Source organism: Jaculus jaculus, chromosome 9 (genome assembly GCF_020740685.1).
Source record: "Jaculus jaculus isolate mJacJac1 chromosome 9, mJacJac1.mat.Y.cur, whole genome shotgun sequence".
Classification (NCBI taxonomy): Eukaryota; Metazoa; Chordata; class Mammalia; order Rodentia; family Dipodidae; genus Jaculus; species Jaculus jaculus.
Window position 1 is genome coordinate 13,623,071 of NC_059110.1, and position 19,017 is coordinate 13,642,087.

A 19,017-nucleotide genomic window follows, 5' to 3' on the forward strand; every position below is an offset into this window, starting at 1 on the left:
TGTCTAGAAACAGTTAAAGAATTAACTTACCACATTAATAACTGATTAGCAAGAAAACTAATGCCTTTCACCATAATATGTATTTCCAAACTGGTAAACATTCTTGTATGGCCACTATTACATATTTTAAGTATTAATTCATGACTAAAATATGAATGTAGCTAGAACTAATGGAAAATACAATCTATGGAAAGTGAAAATTCCTTTTTTTGTCATTTCTTCTATAATTTTCTCTTTCTCAATTCTCCTATATATATTTTATTTATGAGCGAGAGAGGGGGAAGGAGAGGGATAATGAGTATACTTGGGCTTCTAGCCACTACAAACAAATGCCAGACTCATGTACCACCATGTGCATCTGTTTTATGTGAGTTCTGGGGAATCAAACCTGGGTCCTCAGGCTTCACGGGCAAGTGCCTTAACTGTTAAGCCATCTCTCTAGACCTGAGTTTAATTTTTAAGGCACCTGTTAGAATCTACCAAAATGTTTTCAAAAAGAATGAAGATCATAGGGTATGATCTACTTAGAAGAAAATCTCTTCATAAAAAATAAAGAAACAAACTAAGGGCTGGAGAGATGGCTTAGTGGTTAAGCGCTTGCCTGTGAAGCCTAAGGACCCCGGTTCGAGGCTCGGTTCCCCAGGTCCCACGTTAGCCAGATGCACAAGGGGGCGCACGCGTCTGGAGTTCGTTTGCAGAGGCTGGAAGCCCTGGCGTGCCCATTCTCTCTATCTGTCTTTCTCTCTGTGTCTGTCGCTCTCAAATAAATAAATAAAAATTAAAAAAAAAAGAAACAAACTAAGAAAATTACTAGGGACATATTTTGAAAAGAATTCTACACCCTTAAGAAGAGACGCAAACAATTTCTTCAGGAAAAGTCTAGAAGGATGCACAATTGTCATAAGATATGATAACTCCACGCAGTTTTGTCCCTGAGGACCTACCACTGGGACAAGATATGAGGCAGAAGACAGTGACAAGGATGATCCTGACATATGGGGGAGATTGTGTTTTAGGGTTTTTTTTTGGTCTTTCTCTCTTTTTTTCTTTTTTGGTTTTTCGAGGTAGGGTCTCACTCCAGCCCAGACTGACCTGGAATTCATATGGTAGTCTCAGGGTGGTCTTAAACTCAAGGCTATCTTCCTACCTCTGCCTTCCAAGTGCTGGGATGAAAGGCTGGCACCACCATTCCTGGCTGTGTCTTAGGTTTTAACAATTAAAAAAAAAATTCTTTTAGAGTAAAAATATGGCTAAAAATATTTTTTTGTGTGTGTAGTGGCGCAGTGAGAATGTTTAGGTAAGTGTTATTATACAAGAGGCAAACATTTAAAAAGTTGAAGTTTATCAAATAAATTAAAGCAAGATTAATTCATTACGTAAATATAAATATTTTATGAATTTAGTGTAGCCTAACATGCAGCCCTGTCTTCAGATCCATTCATCTTTCATCTCCTCCACCCAGAGAAATATACAGCTCTACAAAAACTCTCTTCACGGCTAAAGTCCTGTGCTCTATGCTCCTATACCACTTTTTAGCCCTTTTTATTGCACCACCCCTGTGGGGTTTTTATTTTAGATATACAAATACTACTATGTTACAATTGTCTACAGCATTCAGTACACAACATGGTGTCAAGTAGACGGCCTGAGATCAATAAGCCCGGCACTATGGTATAGCTGTGGAGTTGGTTACTTTATCTCCCGTGGTAAGTATACTATGTGATGATCACCCAAGGTCAAAATCCCCTAATGGTATATTACTTAGAAATTTTCCCTGCCATTATGCACCATGCATGTATTTCATGAGTAACCAACAAATAACTTTATACACCACAGCAGTCTATGACTCAACAACATCTTTCCTGGGAGGTTATTCTTCACTTTTTTTTTTTTTTTTTGTCTACAACTATACTTTCCTCTACTTTTCTCCATTTTATAAGGAATTTATTTTTAAAGTATTTAGGAAAAAGAAGGGAGAGAACATGAGGAGAGAGGAGGTGTGGAGAGAGAGAATGGGCATGCCTTAGGTCCTCCTGCTGCTACAGACTAGCTCTGGACACAAGCACGGCGCTGTGCGTTTGGCTTTACAGGAGTACTGGGGAACCTAACTTAGGCCATGATACTTTGCAAGCAATCGCCTTTTACCACTGAATCATCTTTCCAGCCCATTTTTCTCTATTTTCCACATTCTTTCTTTTAAGTGTCTCTCAGCCCCCATTTGTTTCTCAAAAGTTGGAGTGCCGCACTTACTCTTGGTTAATTTCTAATTCATAAGTAGAAGGTCCTAACGTCTCCCAGAGCCCCAGAATGTGAATTTATTTAGAGATAACATTTTGAATTTGAAGGGTGAAAATAAGGTCTTTAGGGTAGACTCTAATCAAATGTGAATTGTGTCTTTATATAAAGAAGAAATCTGGCCAGGAATGGTGGAGGCCCTGGCAGGAGGCACATAGGTGGGTTTGAGGCAAGTGTGGACTACATGGGAATTTCAAGGCTATCCTGAGCTATATGGAAGGTCCTGCCTCAAACAACAACAAAAACACCCACCGCAACAAGATAAAAACCGAGGCGCAGTTCCAGTTCCAGAGGGTGGAACCGTCGTAGCAGGGCGAGTGTGGCAGAAGCAGGAAGTCTCTGTTGCCATCACGCCAGCAGGGAGGAGGCAGGAGAAGCGCAAGACTAGCCAGGCTAGGGCTGGGGGATGGCTTAGCAGTTAAGGCATTTGTCTGCAAAGCCAAAGGACCCAGGTTCGATTCCCCCAAACCCACGTAAGTCAGATGCACATGGTGACACATGCATCTAGAGTTTGTTTGCAGTGGCTGGAGGCCCTGGCATGCCCATTTTCTCTCTCTCTCTAATAAATCAATAAAAATAAAATATTAAAAAAAGAAATATGGGGCTGGAGAGATGGCTTAGCGCTTGCCTATGAAGCCTATGGACTCCGGTTCAAGGTTCAATTCCCCAGGACCCATGTTAGCCAGATGCACAAGGGGACGCATGCGTCTGGCGTTGTTTGCAGAGGCTGGAACCCTGGCGCGCCCATTCCCCCCCCACCCCTCTGTCTCTTTCTGTGTGTCTGTGGTGGCTCTCAAGTAAATCAATAAAAATAAACCAATAAAAATTAAAAAAAGAAATATGTCTTTAAGGAATGGGCTGTAAATTGAAAAGATTCACATCTATAAGAAAGACTTAAAGCTCAGCTTCCCATTCACATTAGTCCCATTTGATCTTTATAAGCTTCCTGTGTCCAAATGACTCTTTGAAGTTTTCTGTTTGTCCATTCAGGGCTTCCCATGGGAAACAACAACTAAAAAAACAAAAACAAAAAACATTTAGTAAGTGGTCAAGAGTTTGATGAGGACAAAAGATACAATCAGTCCAGTTTGTTGTTACATTGGGGAAAACTTTTGTAATCCTTAGTAAGTCTGGACTAGGCCCTTTTCATGTGGCCACTTGTTCTAAATGGAGCAAACGCAATGAGCAGAACTGCTTCCCTGTTGAGGTTGCTGCTGCTTGTTTTATTTCTGTGAGTGTGCGTGTGTACGTGTGTGTGTGTGTGTTGTGTGCCCTCGGAGATCCCTATATGCTTACCTGTAGGGGTGAGAATGGGCAATTGCCTACCGTCGGATGTTCTGCCCCATGATTTTCCAGCCCACCTGGACTTGTTTGAGCTGCAGTCTCTTAAAGCTAGTGGGCTCTGAGGATGCTCTGGCCTCTGCTTCTCTGTGGGACTCGGGTTGTAGGCACTAGTGGTCATGCCCAGCTGTTCCCATTTCATGGGATCTGGAGATTTGAACTCTGGCAGTCTCAGGCCCTCTAAGGCCCTCATGCTTGAACAGGAAGCACACTTAACCACTGAGCTATATCTCCAGCCCAGCTGTCGCTTCTTAATGGTTGGAGTCTGAATCTCACTTTCTTTGTTACTTTTTCATTTTTTGTAAAATATTATTTGCTTATGAGAGACAGGGAGAGGGAGAGAGAGAGGGAGAGAGAGTGGGAGAGAGAGAGAGGGAGGGAGGGAGAATCTGGGCCTGTCAGGGCCTCTAGCCACTGCAGTCAAACTCCAGATGCATGGGCCACTTTGTGTGTCTGGCTTTATGTGGCTACTTGGCAATTGAACTCCGGTCAGATCCTTAGTGCTTTAACCATGGAACCATCTCTCCAGCTCTTTGTTCCTTTTTTTTTGTTTTGAGGTAGGGTTTCGATCTAGCTCAGGCTGACCTGGAATTCACTATGTAGTCTCAGGGTAGCCTCAAACTCAGGGTGATCCTCCTAACTCTGCCTCCCAAGTACTGGGATTAAAGGCATGCACCACCATGCCCGCTGTTCCTTGTTCTTTTAGTGAGGACATACATGTTTAAAAACAAATATCTATAAGACAGATAACTTACAACATAAAAAAAAACCAAATATCTATATGCACTTCTTCTAATAGTTTAGATTAACAAACTCTCAGTTTATAGCTGGGTTCATGTCCATCCCCAAGAGAAAAAAACAAAACAAAACAAAACAAAAAAAATGCATTTCCATGGCTATCCTGAAAATGATTGTGGCCATTAGGTTGTGTTTTTATCAAGGAATGTTAGGAAATGTAGGAAATCAGTTCAAACACAACCACGATGGATCCTCTGTTCCTATTACACGCGTCCTTTCTTCCATTCTGTTTCTTGGAAGGCAGATGTAGTGGCTAAAACCCTAATTGTGATTTTGGAGCATGAAGCAAAATGTTAAGCTCTGGGAGATTAGGACTGAGATAGAAAAGCTCTAGACTGTCAAGACAAGCTGTGTGGGGCTGAAACACCACACTAATTTCAGACCTTATGTAGAAAGAAACCTTTCTCATGCTTTTTTTTTTTTTTTTTAGGAAGGGCCTCACTCTGGCCCATGCTAACCTGGAATTCACTATGTAGTCTCAGGGTGGCCTCAAAATCATGGCAATCCTCATACCTTTGCCTCCCAAGTACTGGGATTAAAGGCGTGCACCACCACGCCTGGCCTCTTTCTCATGTTTAAGTTCTTTTTTTTCTTTTTTTTTTTTTTTTTTTGGTTTTTTGAGGTAGGGTCTCACTCTGGCTCAGGCTGACCTGGAATTCACTATGTAGTCTCAGGGTGGCCTCGAACTCTCGGCGATCCTCCTACCTCTGCCTCCCGAGTGCTGGGATTAAAGGCGTGCGCCACCACGCCCGGCATGTTTAAGTTCTTGATGGTTTAGCATTCACAATCAAATGCACTGTCATCTCAAGTACCATGAAAACTGCCTGCTGCCCAGTATAAGTATATAATGTAAACTATTAAAAGAATCAAGACAATCCAAAGTGTCTGCAATGATAATCAAAGGTCTTTATTTCCTGTATTCAATTTCTTACAATCACATTGGAAAAATAGTTATGTCTCCAAATGTACTCTCACTGAAGGAAGCTGATATGACAAAACGTTATTTTGAGTGGTCATGGAAAAAGTGCTCATGACTGAAAGTCAAGTGATTATTCAGTTCATACTTCACATACTCATAACACAACACAAAGAGAATTCCAGTCAGAAGCAGGGCTCATCTCCTCAAGAACGCCTTTGGTGATTACAGATCTGAATCGGAGAGACCATTAGTCCCTTTATTAGAGATAAAGTCATCTGTAAGTGTGGAAATGCATACATTTTGCTGAAAGCCTTTTCTTTTCTTTTTTGACAAGTATCTCATTTAGTCTTCCTTGCTGGTATTCCCTTGGATATTTTGAGTGTTATGCCACACAGCATCCTATCTGATTAGCATTCAACTTTAGACTCACTGATTATCTGTTCTGTTCCTCTGAATCACCAGCTACACTCTATAAATAAACACATCAATTTCCCTCCATTACTACCCTTGCAAAAAAAAGTCTCAAATGATTAGAGTTAACCTACGATCCACTTACCATTAAATATAATTTCATTAGAAAGAATATATAGCATGTGAAATTACAAGCCTTTGCATGATCTAAAGACACATTTTTGAACTCTGAAATAATATTTACAATGTAAACATCACAGTTATTACATCAGAATAAAGTAAATCACTACATTCACAACACATCTTATTTGGTTTTGCTATTGGAGTTGTTTCTTGAATTAGACATGTAGAACTCAAAAGGTGATTATGTTGTTATTTTCTTTCAAGAATTCTGAAAGAGAAACAAAGAGTGCTTTAAACATATATCTTTTAAAATTGCTAGCCCATTCACTTCATTGACTCATCCACTCACTTGGTAAACATCTGTTTCTTCTTGTCCCTTGTCAATAGCCTATGACAAAGATCATGTTTGGCAGAATAAAGACAACATTTTCCAGAAGACTATTTCTCTCTCTCTCTCTCTCTCTCTCTCTCTCTCTCTCTCTCTCTCTCACACACACACACACACACACACACACACACAAAACTAGAATGTGAAGGCTCTCTAATGAGTCATTATTAATTATATATTTGTACTTTTCACAAGTGGATAACCCAATGGATTTCCTATTCTCATAACTTATCCAGAGATATTCTTCCATATGTAAGAAAAATGGGATCTTATATGTAGTCTCATAATTTACCAAGGGTAGAGGAATTTATAATGTACCCTTATATTTAACATATTTCTTAATTTGATAAGGAAGTCTTTATATATATGTGTGTATATATATATATATATGTGTGTGTGTGTGTGTGTGTGTGTGTGTGTGTGCGCATGTGTGTGTGTGTGCGCGCGTTGTATGTTAAAGCTGTCATCTTAGCTGGGCGTGGTGGCACACACCTTTAATCCCACCACTAGGGAGGCAGAGGTAGGAGGGTTGCCGTGAGTTTAAGGACGCCCTGAGACTACATAGTAGATTTCAGGTCAGTCAGTCTAGGCTGTAGTGAGAACCTACTTCGAAAAAAAAAAAAAAAAAGCTGTCATCTTGGCATCTTTTTAAAAGGTAGTGCCAGGCACAGAACAAAGGCCACACAAGTGCTCTACCACTAAGTGACATCACTAGCCTAGCTTTCATCTTTAAGCAAAGGACCTGGTTCTCTAAAATGTTTGTCCATGGAGAGGCTGAATTGCCCTTAGCCCAATCCTAGAGCTCATCTAGTTTCCTTGATCTAGCCAAGAGTTGAAATTTCACCCACTTTCAGATTTTACAAATAAAGTTTTATTGAAGCTATCTACTCCTATTTATTTTATATATTTTTTCTTGATGACTTTCATTTTATAGTACAATACTGGGTTATTAGTTGTAACAGAACCCAGAAAGTCCACAAGGCTACAAACATTTACTGAGTAGCCTTATAAAGAAGAATATGCTAGCTGTTTATATGGTGGTGGTATGAAACTTTTTAAAAAACTTATTTCTTATTTTTATGTATTTATTTGAGAGGGAGAGAGAGAGAGAGAGACAGAGATAGAATGGGCACATCAGGGCCTCCAGCCACTGCAAATGAACTCCAGATGCATGTGCCATCTTGTGCATCTGGCTTATGTGGGTCCTGGGGAATTGAACCTGGGTCATTTGGCTTTTCAGGCAAGTGCTTTAACCACTAAGCCATTCCTATAGTCTGGTATGAAACTTTTTAAATCACTTGCCAAGTATTATAAATAGATTCACATGAACTAATGTTTAAATAAAACATCTTGTATCCACGTTTATAGACAAGGGATTTGGGGATCCACCTTATTATTTTACAAAAGAAACATTTCTGTGCATATTTGTTTCTACTCAAAAATATTATACAGTGAATTCTGCTTGGAGGTAGAATAGTGTAGGTCAAAATTTTACTTTTTCTACATGAAACTTGGCTGTGTTTCAAGGAAAACTATCAAACCTAGAATCCCTTGTGCCTCATGACCTATATGGTGCTTTGGTGAGATATTTCTTTATTCTTATTAAATAAAGAGTTAACAGCAACTTACGGGACTAAGTCTTACATTAATAGAAGCAGCATGGTTTGATTCTCAAAATGAACCCAGTGTTTCTCATGAGCGTGACTTGGGCTCCTTTTTTTTTCTTTTTAATGTAAATCTCAACACAAGGATGGGGGTTAGGCTGAGTAAACTACGAGAGCCATTCACGACAAATGGCTCCCTGCGCGGTCTCTCCTACGTGTCAGAACACTGCATCAATCATTTTAAGGTACTGGAGTAAGGGTCTGCCAATGCTGGAGGTGTCAGATGAAGTATCCTGGAATAAACATTATTTAGTGCTAAACTGTTTCTCACTGACACCCTCCCGTTCCCTGTGCTGGTGGTCGCTGTGAGCAGACCCAGGCACACTCACCCTTTGTCCTTGTTGCTTGTAAGGACTTCCTCATCACTTCTCTAGTTCTTCAGCAAAGTCGAGAGAGTCTCCCTCGCTGCTATGGAAAGAAGTTGCACATGTGAGAGCTGTGGGATGTGGAAGGTTCCAGAGAGGCAGTGTGGTGATTGGGGTTTTCGGTGTGCTCAGTCATGTGCACTATGCATAAGCAAGCATTTGCAGTTGCTCATTGCCTGCGGGCTGTTCTACAGGCTTAGTGTCTAATCCAGGCTCCTAGAGCCATCACTTAGTGGGCAAAGAGAGTGCTTTTGTTTGATTTCACCCACATAAAGTTATGTTAATATTCACCATGCACCCCAAAACAGCTGGGACACATGGATGAAGCACTCCACTCCTGACGCATTGTGTCCAATATTCACACACCACAGAGAGACAGAGGTCGTACAGGACCAGATCATACAGAACACCTCAAGGTTAAGTTTGATAAAGTAAGAGTGTTAAACATGCAAATGAGTGGGCCCCCTGCATTACCAGATTGCTACCTGTACTTTGCATGTTTCCAACTCAACACTTTTTGTCAAACCTGTTTCCCATTTAGTAACCTTCATTGTTCAAGCCTGGTGGCTTTGTAGACTCAAACAAGAAAGCTCTTAAAAATAACAAGCTCTAAGCCAGGCGTGGTGGTGCACGCCTTTAATCCCAGCATTCGGGAGGCAGAGGTAGGAGTATTGCCATGAGTTTGAGGCCACCCTGAGACTACATAGTGAATTCCAGGTCAGCCTGAACTAGTGAGACTCTACCTTGAAAAACAAACAAACAAAAAAAAAACCCAGCTCTAGTTCTGCATAGCCATACATCCTGATTCCCAATGGCTTCAGGCCATCAGCCATACATCTGCATGTTTTGTTCTTTTTAATTTCTCCAAGGAATTCTAACATTAGCCAACGTTAAGAAAGAGTACTTCACATGGTATAAACAGTATGATAGAGAATTAGAGAAATCCACAGATACAGTTTAAAGGCTGGAAATCATTTCTGGTTTTTCCATTTCAACAAGCTCTCTCTTTCTTTACCTCCTCTTCCCATTTAGAATGGAGTTCAAATATTTCTTTACAGCCATTTGTTTCCTCAGACGGGTGTAGTTGTCAGTGAAGACTGCGTCTGAGTGTCGTTTGATTGGTACGCGGTCTTCTGAGATGTTAGTGCTAAAGAATGTAAGAAAACAATGGATTAAAGATGTTCACAAGAAGTAATAAATACACCCAGGTCCCAAATCATCTTCTACCATGTTTAGCTAAATTTTATTGACTTTTGTATATGATTGGTACTTAAAAAAATGTGTCCTAGAGTCAATAAATATATGAGTAAACCCCCCGCCCCCCGAGGCCTCTAGTGGCTTGATCTGTCTTGCTCAGGAATATAATCACTTCAAGTAAATTGTACATTATTACAGAGTCATCATTCTTTTTTGTTTGTTTTGTTTTTTTGAGGTAGGGTCTCACTCTAACTCAGGCTGACCTGCAATTCACTATGTAGTCTCAGGTTAGCCTAGAACTCTCTGCAATCCTCCTACTTCTGCCTTCCAGATGCTGGGATTAAAGGCGTGCCCTACCACGCCCAGTCTCAGAGTCATCCTTCTTAAACAAAATAAATAACATAGCAAAATGGAACCAGAATTTGAATATTTGTCTTTGAAGAAAATATATGCATTCTCTTTACCTAACTCGTTTTCCAATAAGGGACTCGAGATACTTTTTGGCAGAAATCTGGCCCAGGAGTCTGCTGAAGTCACTGGTGAAAACTCCGTCAGCATGTCTGGCATTTCTACAAGGAGGCAAGGACAGTCGTCACTTTGTGAATAGTTTCCTACTGTGTTATACTCACTCATAAACTGAAAAAGAAATTTTCCAAAACCATAGCATTAGATGTTTACTAGTTGCTTAGATCAAGATTTTTTTTTTTCTGGTTTTTCAAAGTAGGGTCTCTCTCTAGCCCAGCCTGACCTGAAATTCACTTGTAGACTCAGAGTGGCCTTGAACTCAAAGTGATACTCCTACCTCTGCCTTCTGAGTGCTAGGATTAAAGACGTGTGCCATCATGCCTGGCTCAAGATATGTTTTATACATTCAGCCCCAGACATTGAAAAACTTTGAAGAAATGGGCTGTTTTAGACATATATGTCATTATTACTTCCTGCAAGAACATTTAAAGTGGGTTATTTTTAAAGAAATGTTGGTGCAAAAATAGTTTTATATATTCAGGTGCTTGTTTTTATTACTTTAAAGAAAAAAATACAATGAAAAAAAAAATTACCGATTTTGGAAAGATCACAAGCACCCTCACAAGCACCCTTTACTTTTTGTTATTTTTCCATCAAAATACTAGGGAACAAAATCTCTTAGAATATAATATGGAGATCCAAGGGCTATCAACTGACCTTTTAAAAAAATATTTTAATTAAATTAATTTATTTATTTGAGAGAGAGGGAGAAAGAGAGAATTGATGCACCAGGGCCTCTAACCTCTACAATTGAACCCCACGTGCATATATATGCCTCCTTGTGCATTTTGCTTTTGTTGGTACTGGGGAATGTGGGTCCTTAGGCTTTTCAGGCAAATGCCTTTGTGCTAAGCCATCTCTCTAGCTCCTCAACAGATTTTTTTTTTTTTTTAACATTTCAGGAGACCTTTACACTTGGCCTTCGATGTAAAGGCCTGGTCTGCACTGAAAATCTGCCCTGCACAAGCAGTTCTATGAGTGAATAGTTCCGTTCGACATTTTCTCTCCTCAAAAAGACAAAAAGAAGGACTTGTTTCCTTGACGCCTCTTCTATCTTGGGATTGCGAGGCACTGTTCTTTGACCAGCATTGATCTAATCTGTGTTGTTGAAGTGGTGAGCTCACTCCAGCGTGTTACCACTTTCCACGTGGAAGCCATGCACAGCAGCTTACCCTGGTAGAAATCGGGCTGAATGGAGACATGGAAACACCTAGTGTGGTGAGATCACACTAGGATATTTACATTTCAAAAACATATTTTCTAAAGAAGATTAAAACCATGAGAACAGACTCACCTGGATACATCATAATAGGGGGTGTCGTTTTCAGCCAAAGCATTCTGTAAGATGTCAGCGTCTGCTTTTAGTGAAGCCTGGTCAAGTTCATTTGCTCCTTCAAGCTGTCCTCTGTCATCCAACCTATTCCAGGAAAACATGCTACAAGTATAACACATATTCTTTTCTTCCTAAAGCAGTGCTTATGATCTTGAAATTATTTGAAATAAGATACCCAAACTTTGGGGAGTAGCACCCATTCACAATTTAAGAATAGGACACAATGGCTTCTGGGTTTAATGAGAATATACTGGTAATTTTGTATGGTCTCTTAAAACAGAGGCAATTCAACTTTTGTAAGCCATATACAGCAAACATAAATGTTACTTAACCTATCTAAGCATTTAGAAGATACATTACTATGGTGTACTCCACTACATCACGGATACCTTCATTTTTTCCACAATGAAACTTAATAGATAGAAAGATTTTCATGCAAAGAAGAAACTTAGATTGAAGCACGTTTTCAGTGTGAAAACTGACAGTCATTCCTACACTTCATGGTGCTTACTGCCAGTTGTCCCAGTTCTCTTCCAAGAGCAGAAGAGGAACTGCTTCTCTCTCTTTAGGTCCTTAAGCTTGCCTTCAAAGGCTTACATTAACACAGCATATTTCTCCATATTGATCATATCCAAAGAATCTCTACCTTTATTTATTTATTTATTTATTTATTTATTTATTTATTTATTTGAGAGCGACAGACACAGAGAGAAAGACAGCTAGAGGGAGAGAGAGAATGGGCACACCAGGGCTTCCAGCCTCTGCAAACGAACTCCAGACACGTGCACCCCCTTGTGCATCTGGCTAACGTGGGACCTGGGGAACCGAGCCTCGAACCGGGGTCCTTAGGCTTCACAGGCGAGCGCTTAACCGCTAAGCCATCTTTCCAGCCCAAGAATCTCTACCTTTTTAATAGTTACTCAAATTCACTGAATTAAAAAAACTGATTGGCAACTTATATAAATATAAACAAGATACCATTATCATAATCCACTCCTACCACCTCCCCTTTCCCCCTCCCTGCCACCTCACTGCACTAAATCCTTTCTGTTTTTCCAACTAGTCTGTCTTCTATCTTGATGTCATTATTTTTTTTTTCTCTCCTATTACTCAGGTCTTGCGTAGGTAGTGTTAGTTACTTTAAGGTCATGAATATCAAGGCTGCTTTGTCTGTGGAAGACAGCATTGTAGGCATTCTTTCCCTTCCTTTGGCTATTACATTCTTCCTACTCCTTCTTCCAAAACTGTTCCTGTCCCCTGGAGGGAAAATTCACTGAATTTTATGAGTTCTTCTGGTTCTAAACCTTATGAATTAGCACAGCTTTAATGAGGAGTGTACTATGGTGTACTGAAAGGTAAGTGTTGTAATATTACCACATTTGTCAGTTCACACACATTTTTAATTCCAGGACATTACTACACCCCCCCTCACCCGCCGTGTTTCTTTGTAACATTAGGGTAAACCTCCAAGGAGAGACAGCTCTGGGACAGTGTGTGTCTCTGGGAGTGTGTAGAAGCTGCTAGTAACAGGAGGTCCTCTGTGGGCCTGAGGCCCAGCCATCACTATGAACCACAGCATCCTTGTGGTCGTTCATTTGCTGTGTTATAACCCATGAGCTAGAAACATTCTGCTTCGTTGTCACAGCATGCAGGAGATGGCTTCGAGCAAATGCACAGTGAGCGCTATTAGCTGAAAGACAAGTAGCTCTAGTGAGCACAAGCCTAGCTCCAGGAAAGAATCAAGAGAGGAGAAATAAACAAAGAGAGTATATTGTTTTTAGATAATAGTGATCCTGTAAAGCAGAAGGGAAAAATCATGTTTTAATTTAACGTGTGTTTATTTAACATAAGTATTTTTATATATGTATTTATTTATCAGAGAGAGAGAGAATGAGAGACAGAGAGAGAGAGGAGAGAAAGAATGGGTGCAGTGTACCACTAGGGTCTCTTGCCACTGGCAATGAATTCCAGATGCAGGCACGTTTATGTGAGTGCTAGGGAATCAAATCCTAGACCATCCGTATCTGCAAGCAAGTGCCTTTAACCACTGAGCCGTCTCTCCTGCCCACCATAAGTCTATTTTACTTCAGGTAAAGTTTTCAGTGGGCTAGAGTATGCTTTGTGACCTTGAAACATAGACTAAAACAAACAGAAGAAATAAGGAAATAAGTTGAGATCAAATACATTCTGGGGGATGATATCATAGTAGATAAATTTCCCCATGAAATATTGGAAAAGTAATTCTTCCTAGATATATTTATGTCCCACATGACTTCATACATATTTTATTAATAAACTAATAATATAATAATTATTTATTGATCTTAAATATAAAGTACAATGAGGTTGGCAACTAAATAAGTATTTTTCTATCAGAAACTGGACTTATCTTAGATGACAGTTACATAGAAGTTTATTAATCATGTAACACTGGTTTGGGCCAAAGATTACCGCCCAACACACATATTTTCAAGTTTGGAAATGAAATCCACTCTGTATGTAAAACTGATCACTGATTCTGTCTCTACAGCCCTGGAAATGAATCCAGAGATCAGAACAGGAATGCTGGCACCTGTTGGAAATGATCTCTGTCTACCCAGTAATCAAAAAAAAAATAAATAAAATAAACAATATTATACTATTTAAATTAATGCATTACCCCAAACATCATATAGAAAATTCTAGTTTAGTGAAACAAGGGATTTCAGTCTGTGGTTTGAGAGTGAACTCATCTTAAAGGAAACTTACCTCAGACCTGAAGGCGCTCCAAAAAGAGGCCAGGCCAATGTGTGGGAAAAGAGCATGCTGGAAAGGGTCAGCAGGACCAGAATGTGGGGCTTGCTTCTGCCTTCCATCCCTGTTGTCTCTACACAGACAGAAGAAGAGTCACGGTGGCTTCCACAACCTCTCCTCAAAGTGTCTTTTGAACTAAAGTTCCCAAGAACCTGCTGCTGCACCTACTTCAAGCATCCTACAAGGGTGACTGGTGACTGACTGACAGGACTTCTGGGATTGTGGAGAGATGAATAACCATTTATTCCCCACCTCTGTCTCTGACCTAACATCCTTGTGGTTAGCGGGCGGCCAGGTGGGATCTTTTTGTGATGTACAAACAGTGCGCCAGCTTCCCCCAACCAAAGCCCAAGGTTGTTGTCTGAAGCCTGCAGCTGAGATGTCCGTGCGGTGCTGCAAATGGCCTCTGTATTTGCAAAGTGCTTTGGTCGATCACCTTCTTTTCTTCTGTAGCCATGAAAAGTTCATGGAACTCTTAACACATTGGAACAAGGAATTTGGAGTAACCCACATCTGTGTTTTTGGGGCCAGGGTCCCTCATATCAGCCTCCAAAGGAAAGTCCTTTCTGTTCCCTTTGAGGGGATTGCTACAGCGACACTTTCCAGCAAAGGCATTCTGAGAGTCTAACGACATCGATGATGTCTACTGCAGAGTTAGGAGAAAGTCACTTTCATCCTCAAGCAAATGTTAAACCACAATACGATTAATTTTTCAATAAGGAATATTTCTCATGGTCAAGTATTCAATTAAGTCCCTTTTGGTTTGCTGCCTATCTCTCACCAGGAACCAAGTGGGCTCAAATGTGTTCTGAGTGTTGAATCTCACTTGTGCTGAGATTAATGCTTGAAAAGTGTTCTTAGGTAACAGAGTTGTAACATCTATGTTTACTATGTTTTTTGACAGAGGTAACAAGTATTTATTTTTCTTTTGTTTCTTTAAACTTTAGAGTATGTTTACTATAAAACTAGGAAATTACCTATGTAATAATTCTTCTAGTAAATTATACATATATTTATATGTGTATAGGAAAATCTATACATACATTTCTTTTTCTTCTCTTCATTATGGGTACTACTTTTAACTCATTTCATTAAACTTGGGTTTAAACAACTTGATTCAATGATGGAAATTAGTGCCCCCTCAAGTTATTAAAGAGCATATTTTCATTGAAATAAGTTTTCCCAGAAAAGGAATCTATATCCACTATATCTATGTATCTGGAATATCTATATCATCATCCATGCAGAGCTTGTGTTTCTTAAACTGCATCCATGAACACATTTCACTTCTAAACAACCTTCTCAGTGAAAATCTAGGCACCCAAGGTCAGTTTTTGTTTCAGCCTGCAAAGACCACACAATTCAAACTTACAACGAGAGGAAAGTGAATGCTTTCTAGGATCACTTAATCAATACCAGACATAGCAAGAACAATCCTTTAAAAATAAGTTTAAAACTTTAAAAACAACAAATGCACCCACTTCAGTCTTTGGTCAGAAATCCAGACAAAAAAATAAATAAATCTGAATTTTTTTTTTCATTAGTACTTAACAAATCAGGATAAATAATCTTCCAAACGATCCGAGAAACTGAGGCATTTCTACCCTTGCCAAGTGAATTGAGAAGTTCATTATTATTATTAAATTTTAAAAATAAGAAACACTCTAAAACTCTTTGTCAAGGATGTGAGGGAGATTTCAAGACATGTTGAACCAAGTCTCAAAAGCAGAGAGGAAATTGAAGGCAAGGCTATCACTTACCTGGCCAAAGAAGCCTGGAGCTGTCTGTGGTGCTGAAGTTCTGCACGGGAAGGCTCCACCAATCTGCCTCTGGAACTGGCGAGGTGTCAGCTATTGCTCTGCACTCCACCCTGACCAGCATTGCAAGTCCCTGGTTTTATAGGGCTTGTGCTTAGGGCTGAGCAATCACAAAGCTCTCTGAAAGACGTCACTGTAGTAATCCCATGGGACAAATAGGTCTTGAAATTCTTATTAAATTGTCATCATGTCTGATTTTATATAAATTTATAGTGAGCAACTTCAAGATGTAACATAAAAAGAGGAAATGTACTTTAAAACAAAACCTATCAAGCTTAATGTGGAATGTCTTGATCTTTAATGAGTTGTAATGAACTAAGAGAATGACTGTAGTGTTATAGCCAGGGCCCCAGGGATTCCTACAAAAACTAAGGACTTCATCAGAAACAAATACAAGAAGCAAAAACTTTCATTATGCTTATGAACTATAATTCTCTTTTGTTATAAAGACTCAATTTCCCTAATGCCTTTCTTACTTTTATGTTAATTTGGGTTTTCTTGAAATCTATCCTAGTTTTAAAGGTAACTTGAATTTTTTTTTCTATTTTATGTCATTACTTATCCCTTATATTGAAACTAATACTAGGGAAATAGGTCCAGTCAGAAAGCCAGGCGTGGTGGCTCATGCCTTTTATTCCAGCTCTCGGGAGGCAGAGGTAGGTGGATTGCTGTGAGTTCAAGGCCACCCTGAGACTACGTAGTGAATTCCAGGTCAGCCTGGGCTAGAGCAAGACCCTACCTTGAAAAGAAAACAAATTAAAAAACAACAACAAAAAAATAGTTCTAGTCAGTCTCTAAGACACACTGTTGGATAAAGCAATAGCAGTATCACTAGTTTGTATTTTGTATAGAACATAGTACTTCCCAATGCATTTTTATACACACCATATCAAATGGTCAAAAACAAATTAGCAATCTGTCAGGGATTAAATTTTTTCCTCCCTCTTTAAAAGTTACACTTATCATTTTTAGGTATTATTATTATTATTATTATTATTATTATTATTATTATTATTTTGGTTTTTCGAGGTAGAGTCTCACTCTAGCCCCAGCTGACCTGGAATTCATGAAGTAATCTCAGGGTGGCCTCGAACTCATGGCGATCCTCCTACCACTGCCTCCCAAGTGCTGGGATTAAAGACATGTGCTGCCACGCCTGGCAGGTGACATTATTTTGTTTTCATTGCTGCCTCCCAAAATGACTTCAGTCATTCAATCACTGTACAGATAGGCAGTTTCCAAGAATTTGAAGGATTTTCTAGAGTACCTTGATAAAAAGACTTCATTTTTATTTGTGGGATTTATGCTTAGAGTAGCCTGGCCTACATTTACTCAAGGTTTAAGGTCAAATTCAGCTATATGAGAAATTTCATGGTAAACAAAGTAAAATGTTATCTTTTTCTTTAAATTTAAGCACTTAATTTGTCCATTCCTCAAGAGAACATGGCTCTAAAGCCCTCTTTCTTTCTTCTACTTTTAGGTTTTAGCTTCTACTTGCTGCATTCAATGTTTCCCTATTGTTGTGAGAGAATCTCTTGCTGTGTTTCATCATATTTTCTAATCCAGTTACAAGAAAAATTAAATGAATTAAATTTCAAAATGTCTGGAAATTTGTTTCCCAGTTGACAGCTCTGACTTAAGCCAGAGTTCTTGTGGCTTAATTCCAGGAAATCTTTTTTTTTTTTTTTAACTGATTAGTATGAACTAGAGGTTAAAATGGTTCTCATATGGAATTTTTTTTTTTTTTATCCTTAGCTCTTCATCACCCTGTTTACAATGAAGCAATTTTAAGGCCAACAATAGCAGAGTAAGTTGATTAGGACCACAGATGAATCAAAGCTGAATGATATACAGAAGAAAAGACATAAAAGTTGAACCTTACGTGTCCTAAGTAAGCACTTGGCCTTCATAACTATGGGGACATTTTCTCAACAGTAAAGACAGTTTCTCCTATTATAATAACAAAACAAAAAAGTTAACTTAATTTTCTTACCTCTGAATAAAAAATACAGAGTATCTGAGAATGGCCTTTTTGTTATGAATTTACATGGGAAACAAAATCAGTTTTCAAATGAACTCATAGCACCATCTGCAGTTCAAAGTCTTCATTCACAGAGTTAACAAAAATGTGTTTCTGAGGCTGGAGAGATGTCTCAGCGGTAAAGTGATCCCCCTGTGCAAACAGGAAGGTCTGAGAGGGAGCCCAAGACGCTGAGTTTAGATCTCCAGATCCCACATAAACAGCTGGGCATGACCATGTGTGCCTGTGGTTACCCCAGTCCCACAGGAGAACAGAGATCTGAGGAATGTCAGAGCACCGGAAGTCCCAGAATCAGTAAAGAGATTATGGCTGCAAACTAAGATCAGGCACAACAGTGGAAGAGTGGAGCACCCAACTTTCTACTCTGGCCACGGTTGTGAGCACTCTCCTCACCCCCACTGCAAGGGACTGTGTGGGGTGCTATACCACACCACACTGCACACACACACACACACCACATTATCCTACATACACATTCCCACATAAGCAAATTATATATTTCTGTCTTCTTTATACAAAGCAAACCAGAGGCCCTTTACACAGGTAACCTAGAGACATTTTTGTGATGTTAACTAGCCATAACAGAAAGGACTATAGTTGAATTTACAATGAATATTGTTACTATGTATCTCAATAATATATCACTGGACTCACTGTTCACATCTGCTTTTTTTGTGCTATAATTTTCTCACAACACTTTTTTTTTCTATGCTGAGACTTCTGAGAAAAATAACATCTGTTATAAGAGGAATGCTAATTTACCTACACAGAAAGAACAAAATCCTTTTATAAACAAGCAAACTGAGTCCAGAGAGTCTTAGGAACCATCACTTGGTGGTTAGTGATGAATATGAGATTAAAAGACAAGTCTTGTGCTTTTGAGGTAGCATTCCTCCAGCTAAGAGCTGGTAATACTCTGTAGTCACTGCCATCAAAGTTATTGATGCTCACATGAAAGATAATGAAATAGCTCATTTAAAATGTTAGCATTTCCTCTCCACTGTTTT

General features: G+C 39.4%; 1 protein-coding gene across 1 annotated transcript; it reads right to left on the reverse strand.

Annotated features, from left to right (window-relative positions):
* Positions 1 to 3,213: 3,213 nt before the first annotated feature.
* Positions 3,214 to 16,026, reverse strand: LOC101601771 (vasoactive intestinal peptide). Its single transcript, XM_045158468.1, has 6 exons — positions 15,913 to 16,026; positions 14,108 to 14,225; positions 11,321 to 11,443; positions 9,966 to 10,070; positions 9,320 to 9,451; positions 3,214 to 3,307 (listed from the first exon to the last, which is right to left on the reverse strand). The coding sequence occupies exons 2-6, from the start codon at positions 14,212 to 14,214 to the stop codon at positions 3,214 to 3,216; spliced, it is 561 nt and encodes a 186-aa protein (XP_045014403.1). The 5' UTR covers positions 14,215 to 14,225; positions 15,913 to 16,026.
* Between the last annotated feature and the right edge of the window lie 2,991 nt (positions 16,027 to 19,017).